Genomic DNA, 14,896 nt, shown 5'->3' on the forward strand with positions numbered 1-14,896 from the left:
GGTTTCAGTTGGTATTAACAATTCTGGTAATCGTCACAGAGTACCAAAGGTCATCCTGTCCCCAGACCTGAGGTGATAGTGCCAGCCTTAACTGCAGATTGGAGTTAATACTTTACAGTAATACTTGTCTTCAACCACAATCCAATGTCTGCTTTATTCATGACTTTTAATTAAAGTTTAATTAAATCCAGTAAAAATGGAGATGACAGATATCTCATTTTGAAATGGGTCCAAGGAAAGTAACATTTTTTATATATTCTAATAACTAGGTACTAAGTGTGAAGGTTAAAACGTGAGAGATGGTTTCTTCAGTAAGTGCCAGTATAGCCCGTGGAAAGCATTGTAAATAATGTTTGACAGATATTGTGCTTGACCAGGAAACACTACAGGAGAAATTCTGCTATATATTCTGTTTATTTTACATTTCTTGGTTAGAAATGTCACATTGGGGGTAATTTTACAAGGGTATTTTTCTGTGTGTAATACAGCTTTTTTTTTCGTTTAACAGATATGGATGCTTCTAATATTGGCTGAAGATATGGAGGTCTAAAAGTATATGCCATCGATGCTTCGCCTGTGCTTTGAGGTGGTAAATGTGTAGACATTCCCAGGACAGAGGCTGGATGGAGTTGCATATCTGTGTACATTTAGCAGCCTTTGGTGCCTACCTCAAAGCAAGTTCCTACTTTTCAGTGGAGTAATTTCATGTGGAGGGGCATAATCGGACGGGCGCCCAAGTTTTCCTGAGGGCGTCCTTGCAGGACGTCCTTGCTAAGGGGCAGGGAAACCCGAATTATCAAAACAAGATCGGCGTCCATCTTTTGTTTCGATAATACGGTCGGGGACGCCCAAATCTCAACATTTAGGTCGACCTTAGAGATGGTCATCCTTAGAGATGGTCATCCCAGGTTTTTAGCGATAATGGAAACCGAGAATGCCCATCTCAGAAATGACCAAATCCAAGCCATTTGGTCGTGGGAGGAGCCAGCATTCATAGTGCACTGGTCCCCCTCACATGCCAGGACACCAACCTGGCACCCTAGGGGGCACTGCAGTGGACTTCAGAAATTGCTCCCAGGTGCATAGCTCCCTTACCTTGTGTGCTGAGCCCCGCAACCCCCCCCCCCAAAACCCACTACCCACAACTGTACAACACTACCATAGCCCTAAGGGGTGAAGGGGGGCACCTAGATGTGGGTACAATGGGTTTTGGGAGGGTTTTGAAGGGTTCATATTTACCACCACAAGTGTAACAGGTAGGGGGCGATGGGCCTGGGTTCGCCTGCCTGAAGTGCACTGCACCCACTAAAACTGGTCCAGGGCCCTGCATACTGCTGTTGTGCAGCTGTGTATGACATTTGAGGCTGGCAAAAAATATTTTTAAAGTTTGTTTTTAGGGTTGGAGGGGGTTAGTGACCACTTGGGGAGTAAGGGGAGGTCATCCCCAATTCCCTCTGGTGGTCAACTGGTCAGTTCGGACACCTTTTTGAGGCTATGATTGCAAGAAAAAATGGACCAAGTCGGCCAAGTGCTTGTCAGGGACGCCCTTCTTTTTTCCATTATCGGCCGAGGACGCCCATGTGTTAAGCACGCCCCAGTCCCGCCTTTGCTATGCTTCCGACATGCCCCCGTGAACTTTGGTCGTCCCCGTGATGGAAAGCAGTTAAGGACACCCAAAATCAGCTTTTGATTATGCCAATTTGGGTGACCCTGGGAGAAGGATGCCAATCTTCCGATTTGTGTTGAAAGATGGGCATCCTTCTCTTTCGAAAATAAGCCTGATAGACACATAAGCACATATCAGACTACATTCAGTAAATGGTGCCAAAATTTAGGTCCTGAAAATATCCATGTGGAGTGCTTGTCTATAAATGGTTCTCCGAGTTGCACTTAGAACCGATTTCTTTATAAATACTATTGTAACTGGGTTTATATGTGCATAGGTTCACTCATGTTTAGCTTCTATAATTGGCTCAGCAGAGAGATCTGGTGACTCTTCTAGGAATAGGTTTCTGGCTTTTTGACTTGGAATACTCACACAGCTTCTGGAACACAGGGTGGCAACCCCGCCTATGATTAACAATGGTAGGAGGAGGCACATTGCGAGGGAAATTGCATTGGTATAAGCACCAAGCCTACTGGTAATAACCTTGTCTTTGGCTTCTGTTTCCTAGTCACTGTATCATTACTACAAAAGAAGAGGCTTGGCTCTTGCTGTCTGTCTCCCCACTATAATACATCTACTACCAAAAACCAATAAATGAAATGAAGGGGATCGCTAGGAAGCACAGTCACTGCAGCAAGAGAAATAGTGAGTAAGGTGCACCTAACTGAACCTACTAAAACTGCTGAATCATCACCAGGAAGATTCTGGAACAGTGGACCAGCCCATCACTGACATCCTAACAGGAGAGGGAGGAAGAGTAGCAAGATCAAGCTAGAAGAAACAGGAGAGGACCAAAGGCGGGTCCCGGGAGGAGAAATTACAGGATAGAGAACCCCAGTATCAGTGTCCCCATTGAGGAAGGAAGCAACTACAAGAGCTTTGTACCTGCAGGCTCGGAGAGTCCTAATGTTGGAAAAGGAGTTACAGAGCAGCTCTCCTTGGGAAGACGGGTCTAGAAAGAGTAACGCTGCTAGGGACATCTATCTAGAACATGTACCAAGCCAGAGAGCTCATAAGGAAGTCCTACTAAAGACTGTAACTTGTTTGCAACTATTTTCTTTTACTACTGACTATATACACTTTATGTTGTCCCATGTTTTTTTCTACATCATCCAAGTTTAAGTAAACCTTCTGATTCAGAACTGCAACTTCTGGCCTGGACTTACTTATTGGATGGAAGGAGAATGCTGGCCTGGCCATGACCTCATAAAACAGTCTACAAATTATAAAACGTAGCCTGCCCCAATGCTCTCCAGGTATGCAGTTAGATGTGCGTACTTATACCAGCCAAAGAGCCGGTATAAATGCTGGAGATATATGCGTAACATAGTATCCTATCAGGCCCATACTGTGCCCATGCGTATGCCTCCTGTAAAATAAGGCATTGTGTATTTACAGAATTGCGCATATGTGGAGTTTTGGTATTTATCCGCGGGTGCACATATAAATGCATACATACCAATATTCTAGACATTTACATCTCTATTCAGCCCATAAACACTAGCATTGTATTTATAAATTACTCTTCTTAAGACAAAAGCCTTACTTCTACTACTAAAGGTTGGTTCTATGGTGCTGCAGGATGTATACAGAGCTGTCCAGACAGAGTCCCTTCTCCATAGAGTTAATAGTCTAGTCTAGACGCATACAACATAAATACAAATGTTTGGGAAAACCAGGATAAGGATTTCAAGCTGTCTCAAAAAATCTGGGATTAGATATAGAGCAGAATAATATTTTTCAATAAATAAATAATCATGTTGTTCTTAATAGATTCCAATAAAAACAACACATAAAAACACACACAGACATCATGACTGTATACATATCCCCAAAAGTCCCATCCTTAAACACCACCTCAGACATTCAGTCTAAACAACTCCCAGAAATATTATGACGTTCTTACAAAAGTTGAGAATAGTTTTGGAGTCTGACATTAGGGGTGGTCGTGTTAGTCTGGTATAACAAAATTGACAAAGCCACTTTATAGACTAATTTATTGAGGACCAGAGTCCACTTTATCAGATTCAACTTTCATAGGAACTACAAAAGGATAATAGATTAACTTCATTCCTCACACTCAATTACATTAAAAGCCTTTGAGCTCCATGATGTTTTCTTAAACTTGTCAGAGCCTGGGACCACAAGTAAGTTCACTTGTTGCAATTACAATGGCTCACCAGAGTATAAGATAGATGTCTTTTCCTTAAATACATCAGTTTACCGGTGCCAAGCACTTTTTTTTTTATTTGTACCCCACGCTTTCCCACTCATGGCAGGCTCAATGCGGCTTAGGTACTTATTTGTACCTGGGGCAATGGAGGGTTAAGTGACTTGCCCAGAGTCACTTAACCAAGACTAGAGTCACTTAACCAAGACTAGAGTCTTAAATAAGCATCTTTCTCAAACTGTGAGTCAATGCAGCCACTGCAATAGGAGACCACTCTCCCATCTACTGCCCCCTCCGCCCCCCCAATAACAGCTGGGCTGTGGCAATTTGGGCAATTTGAAGGATTTAAAAAAAATGTTCAGACACTAATCCTATATACAAAGCATTGCAATAATCTAAAATGCTTGATATCGATAGCAACCACAATACATAAAGCTGTATCTTCCAAAAATTGCTTTAACTGACAAATTAGTTTCAACTTACATAAGAACATACATAAGAGTAGTCATACTGGGTCAGACCAATGGTCCATCTAGCCCAGTATCCTGTTTTCCAAACACTGGCCAAGCCAGGTCACAAATACTTGGCAGAAACCCAAATCATGGCAACACTCCATACTACAAATCTCAGGGCAAGCAGTTGCTTCCCATGTCTGTCTCAATAGCAGACTATGCACTTTCCTCCAGGAATTTGTCCAAACCTTTTTTAAACCCAGATACACTAACCGCTGTTACCACATCCTCCGGCAAAGAGTTCCAGAGCTTAACTATTTGTTGAGTGAAAAAATATTTCCTCCTATTTGTTTTAAAAGTATTTCCATGTAACTTCCTTGAGTGTCCCATAGTCTTTGTACTTTTGGAATGAGTAAAAAATCAATTTACTTCTATTCGTTCTTTACCACTCAGGATTTTGTAGACCTCTATCATATCTCCCCTCATCCGTCTCTTTTCCAAGCTGAAGAGCCCTAACCTCTTTGCTTTTCCTCATATGAGAGGAGTTCCATCCCCTTTATCATTTTAGTCACTCTTCTTTGAACCTTTTCTAATTCCGCTATATTTTTTGAGATACGACAACCAGAACTGAACGCAATACTCAAGGTGCGGATGCACCATGCAGCGATACAAAGGCATTATAATATTTTCGGTCTTATTCACCATCAATTTCCTAATAATGCGTATCCTTTATCTTGCTCTCTCTCATTAAGCACACCTGGCTTACTTTAAGTACTGTTGAAACCTCTCTACTGGGATTCCCTAAATGTCCTGTTTCAATAGTATCCTCAAAAATACTCTACACCGAAACATGTGCACTTGGGCGACTGTTGGGTGTCCCCCCCCATTCAAGTTTAAAAGCTGCTATCCTTTTTAAAAGTTAGTGCCAGCAGCCTGGTTTCATCCTGGTTAAGGTGGAGCCCATCCTTTTGGAACAGTCTCCCCCTTTCCCAGAATGTCACACAGATCCTAACAAATCTAAATCCCTCATCCCTGCACCATCGTTTCAACCATGCATTGAGACTACGGAGCTCTGTCTGCCTTTTGGGTCCTGCTCATGGAATGGGGAGCATTTCTGAAAATGCGACCCTGGAGCATTTTGACTTCAGCTTTCTACCTAAGAGCCTAAATTTGGCTTCCAGAACTTCCCTTCCACATTTTTCTATGTCACTGGTACCCACATGTACCAAGACAGCTGGCTCCTCCCTAGCACTAACTAACTAAGATCCTGTCTAGGTGATGTGTGAGGTCCGCCACCTTCGCACCAGGCAGGCAAGTCACCAGGCGATACTTACGTCCACTAGCCACCCAGCTATCTATATGCCTAATGATTGAATCACCAACTACAATAGCTGTCCTAACCCTTCCCTCCTGGGCAGAACTTGGAGCCTTATCCTCGGTACGAGAGGATAGTACATCTCCTGGTGGGCAGGTCCTGGCTACAGGAGTACTTCCTACTTCACCAGGGTGATGCTGTCCTTCTAGGAGACCTCCCTCCTCCAAGGTAGCACAGGGGCTACCAAACTGGAGGTGGGAATTCTCTACAACATCCCTGTAGGTCTCCTCTATGTACCACTCTGTCTCCCTCAGCTCCACCATGTCTGCTACTCTTGCCTCAAGAGAACGGACAGGTTCTCTGAGAGCTAGGAGTTCTTTGCACTGGGCACACACATATGACATCTCACCAACTGGGAGATAATCATACATGTGACACTCAATGCAAAAGACTGGACAGCACCCCTCTCGCTGCTGGACTGCTGACTCCAGCTTAGTATTTTTGAGATTTTCAATCATTTAAAACTTTATAAGGTATTAAGGATATTAGCCTAATATAAGTAGAGAGGTGTGGTAGCCGTGTTAGTCCACTCTTAAAGGTTATCAATAGAAATCAAACAAAATAAAACATGGAAAAGAAAATAAGATGATACCTTTTTTATTGGACATAACTTAATACATTTCTTGATTAGCTTTCGAAGGTTGCCCTTCTTCGTCAGATCGGAAATAAGCAAATGTGGTAGCAGATAGCTGCAAACTATGCCAAAACATTTCACAAGACCCCACAGTCATTCACAAGGGAAAATATTCAACATAAAGGACTATTTCACATGCTCATCTTCCAATGTGGTATATATCATTCAGTTTAAAAAATGTAACGAAGGATGCTATATTGGAGAAACAGGCCAGATGCTTAAGACAAGATTCAATCTGCACAGACATCACATGAAAATAGCCGGTGCCAGTCAAGCCCCCACCCCTGTGGGCCAACACTTTACAAGACCAGAACACTGCACCAGTGATTTCACAGTAAAAATATTGAAAGGTACTTTTAAAACAATACAGGAACGTAAGACCTTTGAAATAAGAATGATTGAATATTTCGACACCCAACAAACATGACTTAATAAGGATCTGGGTTTTCTAACCCATTATAAACCATAAAGCTGTATTTCTCTGTTTATTACCCTCCTCTCACCTACCAACACCCATCCTGTTAGAATATCAATGAAATGCTTTGATGTCCCCATGCATATCCCCACCCTCACACTCTGTCAGACTGTCAAAGTAATGCTTTGATGTTTCTCTTACTGTATATATACTAACTGCTATCACATTTGCTTATTTCCGATCTGATGAAGAAGGGCAACCTTCGAAAGCTAATCAAGAAATGTATTAAGTTATGTCCAATAAAAAAGGTATCATCTTATTTTCTTTTCCATGTTTTATTTTGTTTGATTTCTACTGATAGCCTAATATAAAAATGTCTTTAGTTTATATGGTATATTGTATGATTTAGTTAGTGTTTTCTTCTTAGAAGGTAATGAAATGTATTTAAAACTCTGTAAGAGCACTCCTTGCTTGTTATCCTAATTACAGTAACTGACTATAAATGAAGAGTTGTGCTAGGGGTGGGCGGGTGGAAGACTAAACTAGATCCTGCTGTGCCTGCTATAGGCTATCTGTTAATGTTGTGGTACAAAGTTCAAGTTTTAAAACTAAGGGGAAAAGAGTATGGAGATTAGTTGATAAAGTTTGCTTTTTTATATTTTTATTCTGCCTATCACTAACCTACAATTACTCCTTTAAACCCCAATCTTTAAGTTCCCAAAGAACAAACCAAAATAATGTTCACTTACTTGACAAACACCCCTCTAGATACCATCATGACATCCCTAGTGTTTGGACCTAATGAATCAATGAATTCATTTTAGGTACAACCTTCAATTCTCCCTGCCCAATAGCTCAGTTTAATTCCTGCCCTTAGGTGAAACTAAGGGCTATGGTAGAAAGGAGAATGGGGAAGACTTCTTGTAAGAAGCATGGGGGAGTTATAAGGGTTGATTAACTACCTAGTAATATTGTGTTAGAAAGGGTACATCTAACTGTTGAATGGTTATCTGATGCTTTATAGAAAAAAGAGATTCTTTCCGCTCTTTGAATGTCATGCTTTAAGAAATTTAATAACTTATCTGGTTAATTGCACTGTAGATACATGCTTTAAGCCTATAGTTGAATAAGTTAATAAAATCTGTAAATACTGTCAGCCAGCCTTGTTCACAGTCACATATTTTCCTGGGGGAAAAGGAAGGAAATTCTAACTGCTAACACCTTTCTTCCTCAGGTGGAGGCACCAGGCATCAACCATTCAGGGACCAATGACGCCTGCCCAAAGGGGACTCCTGCCAGGTCATCCCCAGATCCATAAAGGTGCTAGCACTTTGTTATACTAATCAGTAAATTACACTAACTTCCTTGACAATAGAATTTATAAATCCATGTTGACACGTGAGGAAATGTGTCATAGATGTACCCTTTTTTGGTGGCATGCCTGAAGTATGTGTATGGCAGCTGGAGATTATTTTGTTCTCAGCTTTAGGTGATGTAGGGAGATGGGGCTCATCATTCCAACATGGTAGAAGTGCAAATCAAGGCTTTTCTGAGGTGATTTCAAGCTGACGCTGCTTTTACTGTAAATGTGGAACATGAGTGATGTCATCACTCTGTCATGTACCTCACCATTCTGGAGTAGGGGAAGCCAAGCTTATGAATTTTTTCAATCTTTGATTCTCTGACTTATGCAATATTAAATCAAACCTGTGCCCTATTAATAATCTTTAAATAATGAAAGCTAAAAATGGGGTGGATGGCTGAAATAATACTCTGGTCCTTAGTTTAAAAGCCCTATTTGCAATTTACAATATACATGTGTATATTGAATAAATGTTGAAAACCCTTTTTTAAAGAGCTGTGGTAATGAGGTGTGATTTGAGGGGAAGTAGGACAGGACCAAAAAATGCAACATGTATTTCCCATTTCAGAAGGGGAACCAATGTCTATGACCAGCGAGATCAACATTGGGATTTACAGCTCCTCCCAGGAACATATAGATTTTGTAGATGAGCTCTTTCTGGGTCGCACTCTATAGGAGGGATTAGGAGCAGTTGCCCTCATTATCACTGTTCTCTCTAAGCTCAGCAGGAGTCCTCCAACTGCATTGCAGCCAGTAGGTCATGGTACTTCAATATTGGGGTTATGGGACACAAGTGATTCCAGTTGCTCCTGCCCCTGTGGGTTCAAAGTGGTGCCTTGGCCCCCTAACAGTAGTTTCATGGTACTATAGCTAGGGGGTCAGATTGCCAAATAAGGGTGAACTGCAGGAAGCAGAATAATAGACCTTGTGAGATTGATCACAAGTTGTTTTTTTGCTTTACAGCAGGAGTCACTAACATGCGGTATTGCTTTACTGCAGGCTAGTAATTGCTGCAATAAACTAAACTGCAATGAAAAGTCATATTTTACTGCAGCTTAGTTACTTCCCCTTTTATTCTTTATCTGTGCATTAAAAAACATGAAACATAAATATCCTATATAATAAAACTCACCCTCAATGTTCTGAGGACACTGACGTCAGTGTCACTTCCTGCGGGCACTTCCTTCGGGTTCGAAGGGTTCGTGGTGGTGAAGCCACCGAAATCACTGTGTCTGGGCCCCGCCCTCGCATCAAACGTGATGACGTCGAGGGCGGAGCAATGGCGTCAAAGATCGAGGGCGGAGCAATGGCGTCAGTGGATGAAGGTGGCGTGCGTTGATGAGGTGCGGAGCAATGGCGGTCAGTGGCTTCACAACGCCGAAGGGGTGGGTAGGGGGGGGGTTCGGGAGGAAAACCTTGCTAGCGCCCGTTTCATTTCCTCCAGAAACAGGCATGTTTTACTAATATATACATAAAGACCACATAAAGAAACTCATGCCCAATACCTACTGTGGCACTTGGCAGCAAGTCATGAATGTATGGCAAGTATAAGTATTTAGTTTTGCGCTGTGTATATGTGGACATAGGAGCCAACTTTTCAAAATTATTGGGGGTGCTAATCCCAATGGAAATAACCTCTCCCTGGACACATAAAGGGAATTTTCTCAATATTGGGGGTGCTCAAGCACCCACAGCACCCACAGAGTCGGCTCCAATGTATGTGGATAACATTTGAAGCTAAGCAATGCTTTGAGTATGCTAGTTAGAAAAATTTATTTTCAGGGAAAATGTATTCTCCTAGTCTCCAGTTGGGATGCTGTTAACAAGTTGGGAAATATGGTTTTCAGGTGTCAGAGAAAGATCAGCATCATGCATATTCATGAGATAGGTTCGTGTTGCCCCAAACTGTATCAAAGAGTGTTACTGTTGTCATCAGAAGTGCTGAATGATTTGTCTGAAGGTAATTTCACAAAAGTCAGAGATGCTTAATGGAATTTTATCAACTAGTTTAATGAACCGCTCATTTCCTGCACATCAATAATGTAACTAATTAGACAATTAAGTCATGTCAGCAGAGCAGAAGTGCTATGCAAGTGAGAAGCATTGCAGTTGGGGAGCAGAATTAGTAAATGATCAGCAGAGGTCCTCGCTTCCTCTATCTTTTTGACTGAAAGCAGCAATTCAACACTATCAAAGGCATCTGCGAATCCAGGCTCAGATTTTGGCAAGGTAACTAACTAGGGCACCAGATTTTGATAGTGCCAAATAACTGGGCTTCTGCTTGATTTAGGACTATGCTCTAGGGGAAGAAACCTCCCCTCCACACCACTCCCCAGTTCTGCCTACAGGCACCAGCATTTTAAGAGTCTTTGAAAAATGAAATGTAGTACCATGTTAAGTCATATATTAAAATTTGTTATTCATACTCAGCCTCTTTGGTCTGTTGTGAAGAGCCTGACTCTGCTCCCATTCTTTCGCCCACATTTGAATGCCAAAAAAAAAATCAGCATGGAGCATGCGGTCCGAGTTAAGTGCTATTTATATAATAGTGTTTAGTGTCCACTACCATGTCCAGCTGACAAGTGGTGTAAATGCCAGCACCCAACTCTTGCCATTTGGGCAAAATTTTAGAACACATCTATCACATATATGGTCATGACTTCTTTTGAGGTACACACTAGAAGAATTAGGTACATGGGGGTTACAGAACAGCGTGCAGGTAGATGTGCACACAAAATCTAATTAATGCCAATTAACTGCAATAATTAACATTAATTTATTGTTAGCTAATGGATTGTTAAGTAATTTGCATGCTCATCTTCCATCCATGTGCAAATTTCAGCGCCCAGATTTGAATGCCATATATAGTATCCGGGCGTTTGTGTCATCATCAAACAATGATTCAGGTTCCTTCCCCAGGGGCTGTGAATGCTGTGGCCAGTTCACAGAGGGAAAGACCTGGGGATGGATCTGTTCTTGTATGAGGAAAGGCTAAAGAGGTTAGGGCTCTTCAGCTTGGAAAAGAGGGGAGATATGATTGAGGTCTACAAAATCCTGAGTGATATAGAACGAGTAAAAGTAAATCGATGTTTTTACTCATTCCAAAAGTACAAAGACTATGAGACACTCGAGGAAGTTACATGAAAATACTTTTAAAACAAATAGGAGGAATTATTTTTTCACTCAATGAATAGTTAAGCTCTGGAACTCTTTGCTGGAGGATGTGGTAACAGCAGTTAGTGTATCTGGGTTTTAAAAAAGGTTTGGACAAATTCCTGGAGGAAAAGTGCATAGTCTGCTATTGAGACAGACATGGGAAGCAACTGCTTGCCCTGGGATTTGTAGTATGGAATGTTGCCACGATTTGGGTTTCTGCCAGGTACTTGTGACTTGGCTTGGCCACTGTTTGGAAAACAGGATAATGGGCTAGATGGACCATTGGTCTGACCCAGTATGGCTACTCTTATGTATGTTCTTATGTAAGCGAAGCTAGATTATCTATCTGACTGTACATAATCCCCCTAATTTCATATAGTGCACCACAAGTTAGACGTCTATCTTTAGGTGCTCATGCAGCAGTTAGGCACCCAAACGAGGGGAGGGATAAATGGAAAGTAGACGCCCAAATGAGGGGAATGGCAGTTAGATGCCCAAATGGGGGGGGGGGGGGTAAATGGCAATTTGGTGCCCAAATGGGGGTAAACAACAGGCACCCAAATGGTGGGGGGAGGGGAATAAATGGTAATTAGGCGCCCAAAGGGGGTAAATGGCAGTTAGATGCCCAAATAAGGGTAAACAGCAGTTAGACACCCAAATAGGGGGTATAAATGGCAATTAGGCACCAATATGGGCATAAATGGCAGTTAGGTGCCTCGTAGGCACTATTCTATAAGTCGTGCGAAAATACAAAGGGGGCGAACATGTGGGCGGGGCATAGGCGGGTCACACAGTTAAGCACCACACTTTTAGAATACTGTACATTGCGCACTTAGGTGCCAACATTTCCAAGGTATAAGTATTGGTGCCCAAATGCCAACGTAGACTTTATTCTATAATGGAATCTGGGTGCCCAGCTGATGTTATGGAAAACTATCAGCACTAGATTTTGGGCACCTGATTTTTAGTACCCTTTATAGACTTGCCTCCAGTATGGCTCCTGCAGTTCATGTTTTAATTAAAACATTTGTTTATATAAAGGAATATGATGTATGAATTTCAGTTAAGCTGAATTATATTACTGGCAAAATAATGTTTTTGTTCTTATTAGATCTTGAAATTAACAGAAATTTGTTGGCCAAGTGGCCACATTTGGATTCACAGAGGTTTTTACAGTGTGATGAACTCACAAAATGTGGTAAAATACTGAAATACTGTACTGCTAGTTTCAAAACCTGATAGTCAAGCTTCAGTTTTTGTTTTGATATTTATCTGCACTGCTGTTCTATGTTTCTCTACACTGCACCACATTAGAAACATATAAGGCCTCCACAAAGTTCAGGGTCTTGTCTGATTTGCTCCTAATCCAATTTTGCTCCCAATTTTCTCAAAGCAGCTAAATGTCCATTAATGAAAAATTATACAAAAGCAGTAATAGATCAGTTTTCCTATTGCCCTTGCCTATTGATCTCTTGAACCACACTAATAAGATTCCCATGTTTGTATAACCAGTCTTAGTACCATATGTATGTGTGGGGCTTTATGACTCTGCACATCTATTATTTATCAGAGGAGTATTTGCCATTAGAATTCTGATATCAGCAGTAAAGTTAGTACTCAGCATTGTGAGAAATAGCAGTACTGCTGCAGATTCTGAAATCTGTGCCACACCTACTTTAACCAGTGTTACGCACAGCACATTTTTGGAGCCCTCATAAATTTTTGTGGTGATTGTGACTACTGCAACTGGTGATTGGCCACATTCATCAAGTAGGAAATGTCATAATTTCACCAATTCATGTGACTCATTGCATAACTCTTGGTGATGTAATGCTTCTGTAAAATATAGTTTTGCAACTATAAGAGAAGTGTTAAGTAGTTAAAATATCAATTTAGAGAAAAATGCACAGTAGTTTTCATTTCATGGTAAACCTCCCCCAAATGCCTCTTACTCGTAAAATGTTGTCCATCCAGTTTCATCGCTTTTTGTGGCCAAGAGACCAGTGCTTCCATCATAAGTCATCAGTGCCAGTTCGAGATTCTGGGTAGACACCATCTTAAGGCCACCATTTGTATTAACAGTCAGAGTGAGAATCTGATTATCGGGCATCAGGAAATGGCGAGGTGTACCATTAGCATCCCGTCGGATTTTTAAAGAGTTACCATTGTTGTCGACCACCTCTACAAGATCATTCTCAGCACTGTAGGTGAAATTGTACAAATATTCTCCAGTGACAAGGCTTATGGTGTATTGATGAATTCCATTGGCATTGAAAACGTACAGCTCCTGCTCCCCCGGTGATGCAACCTCATACTGGTTGGTGGCACTAAGAACAGGCTTATTTTGGTTCACAGCTCTAATACGAAAATTTCCAAGGTCAGCTATGTAGATCGTGCCATCTGGGGCCACAGCTAGTGATGATGGGCAATTTAAGATGGCATCAGTAGCAAAGCCATCATCTCCGGAGTAACAGTTGCAGTTGGCATCATCTTTGCAGTCACAGTCAGAAGCCGCCCCTGCTAAAAGAGAGATCTCTCCATTGGTTGTTACTTGGCGGAGACGATTAATTCTCTTTTCATCTGTTTCAGCAATATACAGGATCCCTGTATGGGAGATAGCAATTGCACTGGCAGACTCTAGAGCAGAATGGATTGCCAGTTTACTAAGAGAGTAGTCTATGCCAGGGACCTGGCAGTGCATAGGGCGTCCAGCTATGATTTGAACTTGATGGTTTTCTGTGATTTGTAAAACAACGTTGTTCTCCAACACATAAAGTGAGTTGTCCATGGGATTGACAGCAAGGTCTGTTGGCCATTCCAGTCGCACCTGAAATTACAAAATTCAGCCTTCAGTTTCACAGATCACAGGCTTTTAATTGTTTAGTACTTGTTACGTCTCTTATCAATGACTACAAATAACATGCATTACAGTAAAACAATGCATTATTTTACCTCTTTTTGTTTGTTCAAAGGCAAAAATGATACCTTAAATGCACATTAGTAACTACCCTTCCCCCTTCTCTCATGGAGTTTGCAAACAGCTGTACGTCTGTAATTCTCGGACCAAGAACAATATTCATACAGCGTAACACCACACCATATACCAGTTAGGAAGAGTGAGGAAAATATGATAATATAAATTGTAGCAATCATTGCTTACTGCAGCATAAAATCAAATAAAGCCATGTAGAAAAGTAATCAGTTCTAAATGTACTCTGCAACCTGGATGTTTCTTGTAAAATATGTCACTGTGTATTGGCTCTGAGACATAGGTCTGCTCAGCATTCTCTGAAGCTTCCTTGGGACTAAAGGACTTCTCTAATGCTAGCAGTATCTCTTGAGTTGTTAATACGAGGTAAATATTCACTCTTACTATTGCAACATGGAGACAATGGGGTCAGTCTTCAAAGGAGTTAAAGGAATATTTTTATAAACCTTTTCTACATGTAAAATGTTGTTTTTTTAAAAATACAATTATCCAACAGGGTATGTGTGTAACAGAATACACAGTGACAAAACAGGATGTATTTTACACAACACACATATAGGTAGGTATGTGTAATGGCAGAGCCACAAGATACGTACATTCTTTAAAAATTATGTATGATCTTGCAGATTGTATGCGTGTATATTTATATCAGCTCTTGAGTTGATGTATATATCTG

General features: G+C 41.3%; 1 protein-coding gene across 1 annotated transcript in view; it reads right to left on the minus strand.

The window, feature by feature from the left end:
* The window catches only part of TENM2 (teneurin transmembrane protein 2), a 1,250,894-nt gene that overhangs the window by 140,344 nt on the left and 1,095,654 nt on the right, over positions 1 to 14,896 (minus strand). Inside the window, exon 22 of the mRNA XM_030212543.1 lies at positions 13,184 to 14,058. Coding sequence (XP_030068403.1) covers positions 13,184 to 14,058 — 875 coding nt within the window. The remainder of the gene's footprint in view (positions 1 to 13,183; positions 14,059 to 14,896) is intronic.

Source organism: Microcaecilia unicolor, chromosome 8 (assembly GCF_901765095.1).
Source record: "Microcaecilia unicolor chromosome 8, aMicUni1.1, whole genome shotgun sequence".
NCBI classification, from domain to species: domain Eukaryota; kingdom Metazoa; phylum Chordata; class Amphibia; order Gymnophiona; family Siphonopidae; genus Microcaecilia; species Microcaecilia unicolor.